Below are 17,128 nucleotides of genomic sequence, written 5' to 3'. Positions count from 1 at the left end.
GCTAAATTTGAGCTGCCAGGATCATTACAAAATTGATGTAATGGAAGCTTACTATAAACTTATCGGATCTCTAATATTGCACAATTTGTCTATATTTGAAACCTCCGTTTTCTGCAATAGGCAATGCTTGCACCCTGCTGCTCTTGCTAATGGATCAAAAATCATCTCATTATCCTCTTCTTAAATGCATTAAATGCTTTATGCATTGGTGGAAATGGTGTAAAATCTTCATCAGTTTATTTACTACGTTTTTTTTCCTCTTCCTTGAATTAGATTACTGGTTACTCTGATTCACATGCTATAGGCAGGTGATATTACACGAAAGCTTATGCTCAAATAAATTGGTTAGTCTCTAAGGTGCCACAAGTCCTCCTTTTCTTTTTGCGAATACAAACTAACACGGCTGCTACTCTGAAGCCTGATATTACTTTATTACTCAGCTGACTGTCTAGTATTGTCATGGAGTGCTGGTCTCCTCTGCTACTTAATGAAGCTAGTTTTCTTTGTGTCAGTGTTTATTTGTCAAAGCAATTATTTAACAATTACTGGTACTGCTGTATGGTCAAGCAGCAAGTGGAACAGGGAAGTTGCATTTATTTTCCCCATCTCAGTTGCTGCACTTTTATCTCCCCTCAAGACCCATTTAGTCCCAATCTCTTAGCATGTTGATACTGCTGCTTCACTGGCCAAAAGTTCATTTTATGGAGTCTAGTTATTTTACTAAGATGTCATAGGCTGTAACATTAAAAGTTTTTTAAAAGTGCTCAGGTGTCAGTGGGATTTGAGCACTTCTTTGAAAATCTGGCTACGTGTACCCTAAAAATTCCCAGTGGCCTGACTCATCAGTTCTTTAGCAGTTTACTTTTCTAGAGGGCTCCCACTCGAACATAGCAGACTGAAATGGATTTCATGTTACCTCCCAGTAGTTCTGTGAGTTTTGCTCTGTCAACAGATCTTCGAGAAAAGAGAGCAGATCATTTTCTATAGAAATGTTCACTATAGAGTTTATCAATTTATGGAATTGTTTCCAAACGTTGGTGAGAGAGTAAATGTAACCCTCACAACTGCAATTGGTTAATGTATTTCAAATGTAGCCTTTGATTAATGTCAAGTGCAAAATTCACAAGTCACTAATAACAGAATCTTTTACTCAGGCGGCTATATAAATTTATTATAGGAAATGAGACTGGTGAATCACACAGACGCGAGGATTTTATTTGGTATTTAAATACATACAAGTAAAATCAAAGTAATAGAAAAGCAATATAAGTGTAGCAGACAAATCCCCTGCAATGTGTATTCTCTCAACCGACGGAGACCCATCAGACACATCAGAGAAGGAGCAGATGGAAGGAAAAGTAAATGGAGAAGCACCATAAGTAGGAATGAGGTTGCAGGTTTTCACCATCCTGTCATTCTGATGTCCCAACTGGGGGTTGGTATGACCACCTTTTTATACCCTTTTCCCTTACATCCCCCCACATTTAGGACTATATTTGATGTAGGTCGCGGTCCCCATCCATATTTGTCATTCCGAGGGATGATAATTAAGGTTCTGGTTGCTAGCATAAGCTATTGGAATCATATATTTCCCAATATTTCCAACACGTTAATACAGATACTGAAAATCATAGACTATCAGGGTTGGAAGGGACCTCAGGAGGCCATCTAGTCCAACCCCCTGCTCAAAGCAGGACCAATCCCCAACTAAATCAAAATCCATTATTTCAAGCTTAAATTTCCCTTTTGTGGTTTATTTGTTTATCACAAGGTGCATATTGCAAAATCTTACATCCCTACATCAAGCATATTAGGCTAATTGTCTAGGTCTTAGAATTTTTGCAAAGACTATAACAAAATTTTTTGCATTTGTTTTCCCTACTTGTACTACAGCTTTAATTATTTTATTATCAACATTGTTAAGCATATTAACTTTCCCTAACCTATAGGTTATAGTTTTATTTTAAGAATAAACTTGGCAGGGTTAGGTCAGGGGTCAAGGGCCAACACAAAGAAAACATTGCTGGGCTCTACCTCTCCAGCAGGCGGATGGGTGAACCCAAAGATCACTGGCATGTGCACGCTTTGTATGTAAAATGTGAGCCACTGATGACACTGTGAATCTGAGGTGTATGCCAGATCTTTTCACAAATGCTCCTTTAAAGCCTTAGCAGTGGTCCTGCATGTACTGCTGTGAAAATGGTGGACAAGAATGGTTGCTTCCCTGACCTCCACAAAAATACCAAGATCTGCTCTACTTAGAGCCAAATCTGCCCGGAGGATAGGTACATACGATTCCTATTAGGATTTTGGTGCAGGTTACATTTGTATGTCTGAGGGCAGAATTAGACACATCTTTCCCATCTGAATCCAGGTTCTGAGTTGGCTCACAGTAAAATCTCTCTTTTGCATGAATGAGATGACATTGTATCACCACAGAATGAAGCGCAAAACAAATGCAAGATTCTTTAATTGACCTGTAAACTAAACTGTTAGATTAGGTTTGTTGAATGTATTTTAGAATGGATGGAAACCCTAGTTCTTCTTCGAGTGCTTGCTCATGTCCATTCCATATTAGGTGTGTGTTCTCGCCACATGCACCGGTGCTGGAAGTTTTTCTCTCAGTGGTATCCATAGGGGACCGGCTCTGGCACCCCCTGGAGCAGCACACACATGCCACGGTATAAGGGGCGCTGCCAGCTCCCCCCACCATCAGTTCCTTCTTGCCGCCAGTGATGGTGCTGGAACGTTTGCTGCTTTGGCTAGCATTGTGTTTCGTTCAGTGTTTCTTCCAAACGTTTTCCTGTAAAATAGTTGTAAACGAGTTAATAATTCTCTTAGTGTTAGTTCTAGTTAGCGGTCCCAGACGGGACTCAGCCTCAGGAAGGGATGTGCCCCGGTCCCCAGGCTTTAAGCCCTGCGATCATTGTAAGTGGCCTATGCCCATCGGCGACCCGTACGCTAGTTGTTTGAGGTTTCTAGGTGAAGGACACGTAAGTTACAAGTGAATCTGTAACAAACCCTGAACAAAAAGGGAAAGACATCCGTCTCAGGGTGCTCCTGATGGAGTCAGTCCGACTCAGCCCCGAGCATCACAGCATTGGTGTGGAGTGCCCTGCTGGCACTGTTTTTGAGCCAGCACCCATCCGCCTCCCCGGCTCCAGTCAAGAAGCCGAAGAGAAGCGTGAGGGGATGATCCCACACTTCCCATAAGACAAAGGACAGGAGGAGAGCCAAGACCCGTGCCGGGCGAGTCAACGCCACCATCAGGGAGTCGGGCCCCCGCTCAAGTTGAGCAGTCCAGTCCATCCCACACTATGCCTGCCACCCTAGACAGTGACGAGGGTCTCCATCATCTAAATGTCCCGTTGACACCAGAGGCCCTGCAGGCAGCACAGGACAGCACAGCATCCTGTCACTACCAGTGCCTCCCACACTGGCTTTACCGGTACCCCGGTCTAAGGGTAAACCTCCCTTGGGATCTTACCGTGTGTCCCCACCTCAGCGGCACCGCTCCCCATGATAAGGGACATCCCGCCAGCACTTGCCCACTCAGAGCCATCACGCCTGGGAGGCAGACTCAACGAAGCCCTTTTCGGTCTCCGCACCCTCAGCACCGACAGCGAGATTCAAGGTGTGGCTTGCTGGTAACCTGGTGCAGACCTACCAAGGAATGCGCCCCCCGGAAAGAGCATCAAGACTGGCCTTTAGTGTCCCCACAGCCATGGAACTGGTCACGCGAACCATCACTGAATGCGGCCACCAGTCACCAACCCACCTTCGCCAATCCCTGCAGTCGGGGAGATCCTCCCAGCGACTGGCCCACTCCCGGTCCCATTCCAGGTCCTGGTACCGGTCGAGTAGCATGAGTCATAGATCACCGGTTTGCTGACGGTCCCAGAGTTCCCACACAACGTCGAGGCCTCAGAAGGCAGGAAACACCCCCTCCCCCACCAGGTCCATAAGCAGACAAGGGAGCAGCCTGCTGGACCACCAGGGAACGTGGTAGCACCCACAGCACCGGCGTCATCCTCATCGTTGCCAGATGAAGCCATCATGGGTCCCCCTCACCCAGTTCCACAAGATGATGCTAAGGCTCATCAGGAACTATTGAAGAGGGTTGCCTCCAACCTGGGGCTCCAGGCAGAGGAGCTAGAGGAGCCATCGGACTCCCTGTTTGACAACGTCTGCTCCACGACACCTGTTAGTGTGGCTTTGTCCCTGCACGAAGGGGTATCAAAATTATTAATGCCCTGTGGCAAACCCCCTGCTTCCTGCCTCCCATTTCAAAAAGGGCTGGACGTAAATACTTCGTGCCAGCTAAAGGCCATGAGTAACTCTACACCCACTTGGTCCCAAACTCTCTTGTAGTTGAGGCTGTTAATCAAAGGGAGAGGCAAGGGCAACCCGAACCTACGCCCAAAAATAAAGACTCGAAGAGGCTGGATCTGTTTGGGCACAAGGTTTATTCATCTTCTAGCCTTCAATTGAGATTGGCCAACCACCTTGTCCTCCTTGGCCACTACGGATTACAATATGTGGCAGGCCATGTCCAAGTTTGAGGCTTTCGCTTCCCAGAGGGTCCAGGAAGGAATTCCAGGTGATCCTTGAGGAGGGCACTGCACGAGGATGGCCCTCCAGGCAGCTTCAGACACGGTGGATTCCGTAGCTCGCACCATGGCCTCAGCTATCTCGATGCACCGGGCATCCCGGCTGCATCTCTCTGGCCTGTCGACAGAGGCTCAGCTGTCAATGCAGGACCTTCCCTTCAATGGTCAGGCCCTGTTTGCAGCACAGACTGATAGTAAGCTGCATGCGCTCAAGGACTCCTGCACTACCCTGAAAACTCTAGGGCTGTACGTCCCCGGTCCAGCCCATAAGCGGTTCAAACCACAGCCAACTCAGGGCCAAGGGAGCCAACCCCGGCAGGAGCCGCCCCACAAAAAGAGCAGGAGCTACAAATGCCACCTGAGCCACCCACCCCCTCCCTCAGCCCAATCAGGCTCGACCTGAAATAAGCAGGGGAGCAAGCAGGCTTTTTGAGGGTGCGCTAGAGGGTGACCTACCAGATTATACACCAGATCTATCTTTCATGCCTTTCTCTAACTACCTTTCCTTTTTCCTCCCAGCATGGACCACCATAACCTCAGACCGGTGAGTGCTCAGTACAGTGGTGCAGCGTTATACCGTACAGTTTTTATCCCCCTTCCCCATCCCTCTTCAGGGACCCCTCTCATGAGAGTCTCCTCATGCAGGAGGTAGAAGGGTTGTTGCAGCTGGGTGCGGTGCAAGAGGTTCCCTGTGAGTACGGGAACAAAGTGTTCTATCCCAGTACTTCTTATCCCAAAGGCCAAGGGCAGTCTACGGCCCATCCTGGATCTACAAGACCTCAACAAATACCTAAAGAAGCTGAGGTTCTGCATGGTCTCCCTGCCCTTCATCACCCACTCCCTGGATCCGGGAGACTGGTATGCCACCCTTGACTTGAAGGATGCATGCTTTCATATAGGCACTTCCTACGCTTCAGGGTGGGATCAGACCACTGCCAGTTTGTGGTCCTCCCTTTCAGCCTAGCGACAGCACCAAGGGTGTTTACCAAGTGCATGTCGGTAGTTACGACTTACCTCAGGCACTGGGGTATCCAGATCTTCCCGTACCTGGATGACTGGCTGGTCAAAGGTCAATCCAGATGTCAAGTCCAAAGGGATGTCTCAGTGTTGCAGGCCACATGCTGATCCCTGGGCCTGCTGGTAAATGACAAAAAGTTGACATTAGTTCCAGTGCAGAAGCTAGAGTTCATTGGAGCGGTGCTCGACTCCACCTGTGCTAGAGCATTTCTGCCCCAGGAAAGGTTCCAAGCATTGGTGGACCTCATCGCGGGAGTCTCCGCATTCCCCCTGACCACGACCAGGGTTTGTCTGCACCTGCTGGGACACATGGCAGCATGTACTTATGTCATCTGCCATGCCAGGCTCCAGATGCAGCCCTTATAGCAGTGGCTGGCAATGGTCTATTCCCAGTCCAGAGATCACCTGGAAAAGGTCATTACCATCCCGTTGACGATACTTACCTTGCTGCAATGGTGGACGACCCACTGTCGGTCCTGGAAGGAGTTCCGTTCGACAGCCCTTGTCACTCCATCTAGCTGATATTGGATGCCTCGGACCGAGGCTGGGGAGCGCATCTCGGCAACCTCCAGATCCAGAGCATGTGGTCCCCGGAGGAGATGACATTGCACATAAACGTCAAAGAGCTCAGAGCAGTACGATTGGCCTGCAGAGTCTTCCTACCGCACCTGGCAGGCGAGGGAGTGAGAGTGTTGACGGACAATATGGCCTCAATGTTCTACATCAACAGGCAAGCGGGAGCATGCTCATTGGCTCTCTATCAAGAGGCTCTCCGATTGTAGGATTTCTGAATTGAGCACGCGATCCACTTGGAGGCTTATCACCTCCCCGGTGTCAGGAACATGCTGGCAGATCACCTCAGCAGATCCTTTTTCTCTCACCACGAGTGGTCACTCCATCCAGAGGTAGCCCGGATGCTCTTCCAGAGGTGGGGAACTCCCCAAGTGGACCTGTTCGCCGCCAGACAGAACAGGAAATGCCATCGCTTCTGTTCCCTGCAGGGTCTGGGCAAGGACTCCCTCCCTGACACCTTCCTCCTGTCATGGTTGGGGGGACTGATGTATGTGTTCCCGCCAATCCCGCTCATCAGCTGAGTCCTGTCAAAGATCAAGAGAGACAAGTCCCAAATTATTATGATCGCCCCGGTGTCGCCACACCAACATTGGTTCGCTCACTGGTGGACCTGGCGGTGGCCTCTCCCTGGACCCTTCCTATCCAACTGGATCTGCTCTTGCAAGATCACAGACCTCTCTTACACCCCAATCTTGCCCCACTCCACCTCACAGCGTGGATGTTGCGTGGTTAAACTCAGAAGAGCAGGCTGCTCTAGCGAGGTCCAGATAATCCTCCTGGAAAGCAGGAAGGCTTCCATTAGAGCGGCCTACCTGGCCAAGTGGATGAGGTTCTCCCACTGGGCATCTGAGCATAGTATTTCTCCAACGCACTCCTCCTTACAATCTATCTTAGATTACCTGCTCCATTTTAAGAACCAGGGGCTGGCCCAGTCCTCTGTCAGGGTGCACCTTGTAGTTATCTCCACTTTCCACCTGCCGCTCCAAGGTCAGACGGTATTCTTACATGACATGTCAGTCCGATTCCTGAGAGGCCTCGAGAGGCTTTACCCACCGGCCTGAGCCCCTGTCCCACAGTGGGACCTTAACTTGGTTCTTTCTAGGATTACAGGCCCGCTTTTTGAGCCTATGGGCTCCTGCTCCCTCTCCCACCTGTCATGGAAGGTCGCTTTCCTTGTAGCCATAAAATCCGTGAGACAAGTGTCGGAGATTAAAGCTCTCACATCGGAACTGTTGTATACCATGTTGTGTAAGGACAAAGTTCAACTGCGACCCCATCCGGCCTTTCTGCCGAAGGTGGTGTCTTCCTTCCATGTTAACCCGGACATCTTCCTCCCAGTGTTTTGTCCCAAGTGGCACACCACCAGTGAGGAAAGGAGGCTGCATGCCCTGGATGTCAGACATGCCCTAGCATTTTATCTGGAGCATACCAAGACCTTCCACAAATCGATGCAGCTCTTCATCACGACAGCGGAGAGGATGAAGGACTTTCCAGTGTCTTTGCAGAGGATTTCCAATTGGATCACCTCCTGCATCCAGACCTGTTACGAGTTGGCATAGGTCCCGCCACCACTAATTGTGAGGGCCAGCTTGACCAGAGCTCAGGCGTCCTCGGCAGCCTTCCTGGCCCATGTTCCCATCCAGGACATTTGCAGAGCCATGACGTGGTCTTCAGTTCACACGTTTATGGCACATTACACCATCACTCAGCAAGCCAGAGATGACGCTGGGTTCGGCAGAGCTGTGTTGCAATCTACATGTCCATGAACTCGGACCTGTCTCCGTTGGCAGTGTTTGAGAGTCACCTAATATGGAATGGACATGAGCAAGCACTCGAAGAAGAAAAGACAGTTACCTTTTCTGTAACTGGTGTTCTTCGAGATGTGTTGCTCATGTCCATTCCATGACCCGCCCTCCTTCCCCACTGTCAGAGTTTCCGGCAAGAAGGAACTGAGGGTGGGAGGAGCTGGCAGCACCCCTTATAATGCAGCATGTGTGTGCTGCTCCAGGGGGCTCCAGAACCGGTCCCCTATGGTTACCACTGCAAGAAAAACTTCTGGCACCGGTGCATGTGGTGAGCGCACACACCTAATTTGGAATGGACATAAGCAACACATCTTGAAGAACACCAATTACGGAAAAGGTAACTGTCTTTTCCCGAGAGGCCATGAGTAGCTTTGAAATGCTTTAATTGAAGATCTTTCTGAGACCATCAGTGGTTGATCTGATTTCCTCACATTATTTGTGCTTACTTCTGCTATTACTGAAATACTTAGTCTGGCTGTTCCTACTCACCATGCTTCTTTGAGACATGTTTGCTTACAGTATCTGACTTTAGGCGCCACCCCTCTGGCACTGCTGCTTCAGAGGTAGCAAATGCAGTTGTCGTGCAGTCCAGTTTGGATCATCTGCATAGTGAAGTCCTATCAGTTAATAGTTTTAAGTCCCACTTACATTAAAAATAAGTCTGAGTTTTTTATGGCGTGTGCAGCTACAAGAAATACAATTCAAATAACGTGTCCCTTGTCAGCTGTAGCAGGGGTATGTGTGTGTACACAGGCAGGTGGCCAGTTGAACATGAATATCTGTGGCAGGGTGATGGTATAACTCAGTTATTTTAGAGAGTCTACATATTAAAGATGCAAGGCACTTTCAGTGAGAGTAAACTCACATTTTGTTTCTTTGTGCTCATATGTCTTTCTTCCTGTTTATTTTAGATAACTTAGATTAATTAAAGTGCTCTTAATTGTTGCTGGAGACTAGGTGGGTGAGATAATATATTTTATTCGATCAACTGCTGTTGCTGTGAAGCTCGAAAGCTTGTCCCTTGCACCTGCTAATTGGTCCAATAAAAGATATTACCTCGCTTGTCTTGTCTCTCTCATACCCTGAGACTAACACAGCTGCAACACTACAATCAACAATGGTTAATATTTGCTGACTTTTTCTAAAAATGTCCTATCTGCTGGGTCCAGTGGTTGCTCCCAAAGGTCAAAGCCTGTAAAAGGCTAGGATCAGCAAGTTCACATTTGAGACTGTCCTTGTCAGCTGTGAATACTGTATCTTGCAGGCAGATACAGTTCCATTAACCTTTAGTACATGCTGTGTGGCACAGCTGCAGTGTTAAGCAGAGTAGAGCTGACATTTCCATATAAATATATTTAAAGTCTAGCAACCAAGAGAAGGGCACTGACTAGATGACATTTGACATGTTTCGTTCGTAATCATTATCCTAACTGCCACCAGAGGGACTGCTAATTGCTTAGTGCCTATATAGAATAAGAGGCCAGGGTTTGAAACATTATCTAAGGGTAGAATGGTGGTGGATCAGAGCAAAAAGGGTCAATAAGGTTTCATGTAGTCACTGATTCTGTTCACTGTTTGAAAATTTGTGCCTGTCCATTCTACAGCTACCCAGATGAGTGGTCTGCTTTCCCTATCAGCTATATGGAATCCTCTTACGAAGAGCTTTCGTATCTCTAGCAAGCAAATTATCTAGTTCCCAAGAATAGCTTTTTTAAAGAGGATGTGCTGCATCCTCTTGGAGCTTCTTTTGTGTAAACACATTTTAAATAAAAGAGCCTCAAGGTCATCTTGATAAATGTGGTGCCACTAGAAGAGACGGTTTTGTCAGAACTGCTTGCTTAATAAGCTGCCTTAAGAGCCATGGGATTGAGTAAACTTCGTAAGGAACAATAAAAACACCTACGCTGTTCTTTGCTGGAGACTGAAAACGAAGCAAGAAAAAATGTGGCTTCTTTTTTTTTTTTTTTTTGGTACCATTTTTAACTATTTGTAGGAGAGTGGCAGAATATCAATAGGCTGATGAAAATAGCCAGCAGCTCCACATAACAGTTCACTTAAAGATGATACAAGTAGTGCTCTGGAAGTGAAGGGGGATTTTTTTTAAGGTTCTGGGCTTACTATACCCAAGAGGGCCAATCTGCCATCTTTACTCACATTGAGCAATACACTACTCTCCAAAGATCCCATATATTTCAGTGGGGCTACTTGATGAGTAAGGTGCTATTCAACAGGCTTAAGAGGTCCAGAATGTGGTCTATAATAGGTCCAGTATCATATAATCATCAACCTGTATTTTCGTTCTTGCCAAATACTCTTGAAGCAGGTAGTTGGTTTTTTTTCTTAACTGGGCAGGGTGGGAGGTGGTTAATGGACAATTGTGGGAGACTTTTCAGAAGTTCTTGAGCACCTCCAGCTCTTACTAAAGTCATTGGGAGCTGCAGGTACTTATGAAAATCACTCTCATGAGAAGACTCGATCCTTTCAAAGAGAGGGACACAGTGGAATCAATATATTCTTTTCTTCAGTTTTCTGCTGCTTTTCTTTTTTCTTCTTCTCCACCCTCCCGTTGTTCAATCCTGTATGCCTCCTTATTTCCAATTTTTCCTTCCTTTGTCTTGCAACTTTACTGTATTTTCACACCTTTTCTAATTGTTTTGTTTGAAATGGTGAGGATTTTGTTTTTACCATATTTAGGACACCTGCCACTTATCTGTTCCCTTATGAATCTACTGCTCCATGGGCCATTAGTGACTTTTGTAACAAACAATACCATTTTCAGCAGTGAAGTTAGTGGGGTTGGGTGGAAATGATTAGTTGCTCCTTTTAGAGCTGATGGTAGGTGGTAAAACAGCAAGCAAGATGGTAGATTACAGCCCAGATTGGCAGAGTTGGCAAGTATTTGATTCCTTTCTAGGCACACACATCATAACTGGATTGTCCAAAGCAAGTAGTTAGATCCAGAGGACTGTGGACTAGGTTTTCTTGGATTGTACTCTTGTCTCCTCCACAGATTGCTGTGTCTTCCAACAAGTCTTTTAACTTCCCTGTGCCATTGTTCACCCATCTGAAAAATGAAAGTAATATTTTATAGTGGTGGTTGTGACATTCCCCAGGGTGCAACTTGAACTGCTGTGTCCCCTTATCTCTCTAGACTGGAACGCCTTTTACACTGCTTTGCTAGTGAACACCAAACCCTCTAGGCTCTGTTCATTCACAGCCACCAGCATGTTAAAACACTCCCAGCTGAATGCATGAATGGTATGCCCAGCCTTCCATGAATAGATACAGGGTGACACCCATATATCCCGCAATCCCAGCCTTGCCCCCCAAAAGATGTGCGTCTTGTTCAGTAACCCACTGGACTGTACAAGCTCATAAATTAGTCTGCCATTCCAACAAAGGGTAATGAATATGCACCAGCCCAGTTGACCTGAGTAGAGAGTCAATCAAACGTGCTGGTTTAGATAAAACAGTAAAACAAGTTTATTAACTAGAGAAAGATTTAAAGTGATTAAAAATGATAAGGTATATGAGTTAGAATTAGTTACAAAATAAATAAAAGGATAAACACACAAGCTAATTCCTAAACTTTACCAAGGCCAATAAGTTTAAAAGCAAAAAAGTTTCTTTCACTCACAAGCTTTCAGCAGACTGTACTGGCTGGAAAAACCTCCAGGGCAGGATCACTCCCCCAGTTCAGTGGTGCACCTTTGTCTTTCAAGCAATCTTGCTGCTGTGAGTAGAGACGGCGAAGGAGAGGTCTAGAGGCATTTTCCCCACTTCTTATGCTCTAACCCTTTGTACTGGAAAAGTCTTTCCTGGGTCATGAGGTCAGGCAGTTCCATGGCATATGTGAGCTGCCAGCTGTCCTTCAGATGAACTGTAAATTTCTTGTTTACAACTCCCCTGCTGGTGAATCTCCAATCTTAGCACCTAGCTTTTAGCACCTAGTTGGCCTGCCAGGGTGCCTTTGTCTTTGAGAAAATGGACTGAGGGTGTTACCCAGAACTACAGCATATTTCAGTAACAATCATATAGCAAGATCTTGTAGCACCATATCCAGTTGATACACACATGTTAACAGGACAATTACGTTCAGTGGATTATGAGTTTTCAAATGATACAAGGCATACTTTGTACAAAATATATCATAATCCTATAAATTGGTGAACATGGGGTACATGATGTCAGATGGGGTACAATGTTTCACAGTGATGAGAAGATTACTTAATACATGCTTTGGGATCATTGGGTGCAAAGTGCTAGAAATATAACTAAGTGCAAAGTATTCTATTAATAGAACAGCTAAATAATCCCATAAATAGTTTTGTAATGGTTGTAATAATTTCTGGTAAAAAAAATAAAAGTGAAATTACTGTAACTCTTGAGCTAACTGCATTATAATAAGCACCTCGTAGATCTAGATTTTTCCACAGCACTTGAAGTCTATACTTTAATCTCTCTGCATTTTGCCCTGCACAGGAAAAAGTGTTTTGGAGGAGGACAGCGATAATGATGGTGAACCGAATGAATATGATCTGAATGACAGCTTTCTAGATGACGAGGAGAAAGAGGAATATGACCCTACTGATGAAGATTCCGATTGGGAGCCAGATCCTGAAGACAAAGATAACGAAGATATTGAAACACTTTTGAAAGAAGCACAAAAATTTATTAAAACCAAAAAGTAGTTTTGTCCAAATGATGTGAAGTACTTACAGCATACCTGTTTACAGGATTGGTGGGGGCTGGGGAATGACTTTGAAAGCCAACTTTACCCGTGCTTGAGACACTACAAACAGATTTTTAATGAGGAAAAAATGAGCAACAGCTTCATTTTCTTTTGATACACATTGTTTTGCCTTCAACTTCTTAGCTGATGAAGTCAAATCATAAAGTCTGGGATTATATTGTGGTTTAACTGAAGACTTTTTTTTTAAAACATCTCTTTTCCAACTTCTTAACAGCTCATATTGTCAGAGGGAGGATTAATGGGTTTGAATGTAGCTATTAACATTCCTCGTGAATATCTTTCTATGCTTGCAAACAAATAAGGATTGTCGACCTACCTTAAGGAGGTTTATAGTTTTGCGAAAGTGTAATATATTCCATGCTAAATAAAGAAAAAGTAACATTGAACAACTTTTTTTATGGCAGATCAAATCATTCTCAGTTCAATAGGAAGTCTTTGTTAAACCAGTTATTTTTATTAGTTTGTTATTCAGCTATCCTACACTATCGTATTAAGTTTTACCAGGCTGTTAATAGTGGATGTCTTCACCTTATAATTGCACTTATTTCTCTGACATTCCTGGTGTAAATTGCTAATTTTGAAAACTGTCTAAATAACTTGGGAAAAACCCATTTTTTAAAATTTATGCTAAATTTCAAATTATGTCCCCAAATCAATTCTAGTGTATCTTTTTTTTCCAGTTAGTGTACACTGATGATACTGTCAATTTATGTTTAAATGGCTGGTTCTACAAACTGACTAAATTATGCTGAGCTTATTTAAGTGAAGCTTGTAGTTTGTTTGCCTAATGCTTCCCATTAAGGCCCTGTTTTCAATTGGCTTGTAACTTTCCCTAACTTTTAACCTTTTCAGACTGAATGTTAATGGAAAGTTTCAGCAAAAATGGTTTAGCCGTTACTGAATACAAGGTTAGGAGAAAATACATTATTTTGCCTGGATTTAAAAAATATCTTAAAACCATTTTGTTGAGAAGATCCAGCACATCCATTCTTTGGAGCAGGGATCTGAAATTTAGCAGAGGGAGGGGGTTGTCTCCCTGGTTTCAGGGATGTGCCTTTTGCCGTCCTGGTGAAAATCTGCCCATATTTAGTAAAGAGCCTCCATACTTTGCACATGCTCACTAGAAGCTTGTTAGAGTTTGGCAGCTGACTTCTCTGAAGATTGCGTCTGCGCTGAGTATGCTCCACCCCCTCACAGCGCCTGCATTTAATCAGGCTGCGCAAGCACCATCTCCGCAGAATGACTGAGCATGCCCCTCTCCAGGGGCTCTGTAGCACTTTCTCTACAGTTGCTTCTCCCAGAGGCCATGGGTCACTGTGGTGCTCAGTACAGGAACTGAGAGCAGAGTCTTTTCTGTGCTCTCAGTGATCTTCCTGGTGAAGCCTAGGCAGTGAGGAAGAGGAGGAAGGGACTTGATTGGAATTCTGAGGGGTGAGGCACAAAGGGGGTTGGGGGCAGCATGGTTCCACATGTTAGGATTGTTTTTTGTTTCCTTTTTTTAAAAAATGAAGCTATGGCAGAGGAAAAAATAGCATGTGATCATGTAATTAAAGATTGTATCATAGCGTGTATGCACAAGGAGGCTGAATTAAGGTTATGTGGGCATTCTTTATGCAGGAATTTACTAACTTTTGAAGGCTTGACTTTGCAAATATAACATTCTTGTAACGTTGGGGAGTTTTGTATGTAATAGTATGTATATTGGCTTGTATCTCCATGTCTGCAAAGGCACTACGGGTTTTCAGAAATGTTCTCAGCCATTAAGATTTGTGATTTGACAATTATTTAATTTTTTGAAAGGGCTTCAGCGAAGGAGTTCAAATAACCTGCTAGTGTCTAAATCTGTATTGAGCTGTATTTGGAAGCAATATAATATTTTCAAAAATTGTGCATCAGAAATCTGGCTCAGACTTTAGAAGATTGAGTATAAATGATGACTCATGATCTTGTTCTGCATGTTGAGAATTTGGGAATAATTTGTTTACTGTCAGAGTTGTTTCACTTGAAAATAATTCTAGTCATAGATGAGTTTTCTGAGTTTATCTGATTTCATATGTGACCTTAGCAACATTCAGCAAGCAGAAACATTCTGTTCAGTAGTGTGACAATATGAATGTCCATCTGAGCCGCTCCAAAGAGTTGAATTAGAATTTTCTATTAAAATAAAAGTAGCGATTTTCATCTGTGGAGGTTATCAAGGTCATACATCTAATCACAAAAACAAATCTAGAAATCACTTGTAGCTTTACATAATATTATTAAATATAATCCCCCCAGGATTGAAATAAAAATTATATGGAGAGGGTAACTGACCAACTGTTATCAAGAGCCCGCCACAGTTGTTATAGTAGTATGCTGCAGTATCGTCTGCTTAAGTCAAGCCTGAGTTCTGATATTTTTCCTTTCTGTCTCCCGCTCTCAAAAGCAAAATAACTTTTCCATGCTTCCAGTCTGAAATGTGATGGATTTGTTGTAGCTCACGAATGCTTATGCTCAAATAAATTGGTTAGTCTCTAAGGTGCCACAAGTACTCCTTTTCTTTTTGCGAATACAGACTAACACGGCTGATACTCTGAAAAATATCAATCAGATACTTTCTTCCCAAAATTTCTGAGGTGTAAATGAGATTCCCCAAAGTATATGTATTCCTTTTTTCCCCAAGCTTTCCACACATTGCCTGCTAGTGAGCCAGATCTGGCCAGTCAGGTGGTGGCCTTCCCATGCTAATAACTTTTGGTCACTGTTAACCTAGACCACATTAGACTGGCCAGTGAGGGGTCAGTTGCTCTTTATCTCATTACCATCCCCTGAGCACCCTATTATTTCAGATTTAAAATCGCTGACAGAAGTTGAGTTCTTGTGCAGTGGTGGGAGCCGAACTCAAAAGTTTGTATCTAATTTCCTGACTCTCGTCTTAATTTTTTTTAGACTTTTGGGGGGGAAGCCTGGGAGGAAAGTGGGAAAATGTTCTAAAAACATAAGTCATTTAATTTCCAGAGTAAATATATGTGGCTATGTCATAAATATAAAGGGAAGGGTAAACACCTTTAAATCCCTCCTGGCCAGAGGAAAAACCCTTTCATCTGTAAAGGGTTAAGAAGCTAAGACATCCTCGCTGGCACCTGACCAAAATGACCAATGAGGAGACAAGATACTTTCAAAGCTGGAGGGGGGTGGTAAACAAAGGGTTCTCTCTGTCTGTGTGTTGCCTTTGCCGGGACCAGAGCAGGAATGCAGGTCAGAACTCCTGTAAAAAGTCAGTAAGCAATCTAGTTAGATATGCGTTAGATTCTGTTTTGTTTAAATGGCTGATAAAATAAGTTGTGCTGAATGGAATGTATATTCCTGTTTTTGTGTCTTTTTGTAACTTAAGGTTTTGTCTAGTGGGATTCTCTATGTTTTGAATCTGATTACCCTGGAAGGTGTTTACCATCCTGATTTTACAGAGGTGATTCTTTTACTTTTTCTTTAATTAAAATTCTTCTTTGAAGAACCTGATTGCTTTTTCATTGTTCTTAAGATCCAAGGGTTTGGGTCTGTGTTCACCTATACAAATTGGTGAGGATTTTTATTAAGCCTTCCTCAGGAAAGGGGGTGTAGGGTTTGGCGGGATTTTGGGGGGAAAGACGTTTCCAAGTGGGCTCTTTCCCTGTTATATTTGTTAGATGCTTGCTGGTGGCAGCAATAAAGTCCAGAGACAAAAGGTAAAATAGTTTGTACCTTGGGGACGTTTTAACCTAAGCTGGTAAAAATAAGCTTAGGGGGTTTTTCATGCAGGTCCCCACATCTGTACCCTAGAGTTCAGAGGAACCTTGATAAGCTAACATGCAATATACCAATGCATAAAGATCTGCATGAGTTGAGCATATAGAGGAATATTATGCCTCCTAAGAAGTAGTCAGATCCTAGGAGCGAATAAATTGCCCACGTAGCAGTGTCTGGAATTACTAAAATTCTACTTTGAAAATTCTGACTAGGAATCCTCAAATATTCAGCTCCATTTTCTCCTTCCATCTCCTTTTCTGCTTGGCTCTTCTAGGTAGGAGGAAGACTGAGGAAAGGAGTAGAAAAGTAGGGAGGATCTGATTATATGAGAAAAGACCAAAAAAATTATTCCCATTGGTTGCCAATCTGCTTAATTAGCATATGGGGAAGAGCTAATGGATCTCCAGGCATGACAAAGCAGGACCCAGAAAATAGTTTAGAACATAAGAACAGCCATACTGGGTCAGACTAAAGGCAAATGTATTAACTACAAATATAGATGTGGCATGTCTTGAATCTTGTGCAGATTGTGCAAGGTGATTTGTCCCCTGATGCAGAAGGGGCAACGTTAGAGAGGACTGGAAGCAGGCCAGGTGGTTGGTCTC

General features: G+C 44.3%; 1 protein-coding gene across 3 annotated transcripts in view; it reads left to right on the top strand.

Moving 5' to 3' along the window:
- The window catches only part of APLF (aprataxin and PNKP like factor), a 91,572-nt gene extending 76,297 nt beyond the window's left edge, over nucleotides 1-15,275 (top strand). For 2 of the 3 annotated variants that reach the window (XM_073339432.2, XM_073339431.2), the window contains one exon: nucleotides 12,488-15,275. In XM_073339432.2, the coding sequence (XP_073195533.2) occupies nucleotides 12,488-12,696 (209 nt within the window). In that variant the 3' untranslated portion in view covers nucleotides 12,697-15,275. The remainder of the gene's footprint in view (nucleotides 1-12,487) is intronic. The other variant, XM_073339434.2, reaches the window with a different exon arrangement.
- The last annotated feature ends 1,853 nt before the right edge of the window (nucleotides 15,276-17,128 follow it).

Source organism: Lepidochelys kempii, chromosome 3 (assembly GCF_965140285.1).
Source record: "Lepidochelys kempii isolate rLepKem1 chromosome 3, rLepKem1.hap1, whole genome shotgun sequence".
Lineage (NCBI taxonomy): Eukaryota > Metazoa > Chordata > Testudines > Cheloniidae > Lepidochelys > Lepidochelys kempii.
The sequence above is the reverse complement of the archived record's forward strand: the minus strand, read 5'-3'. Positions and strand labels throughout refer to the sequence as shown.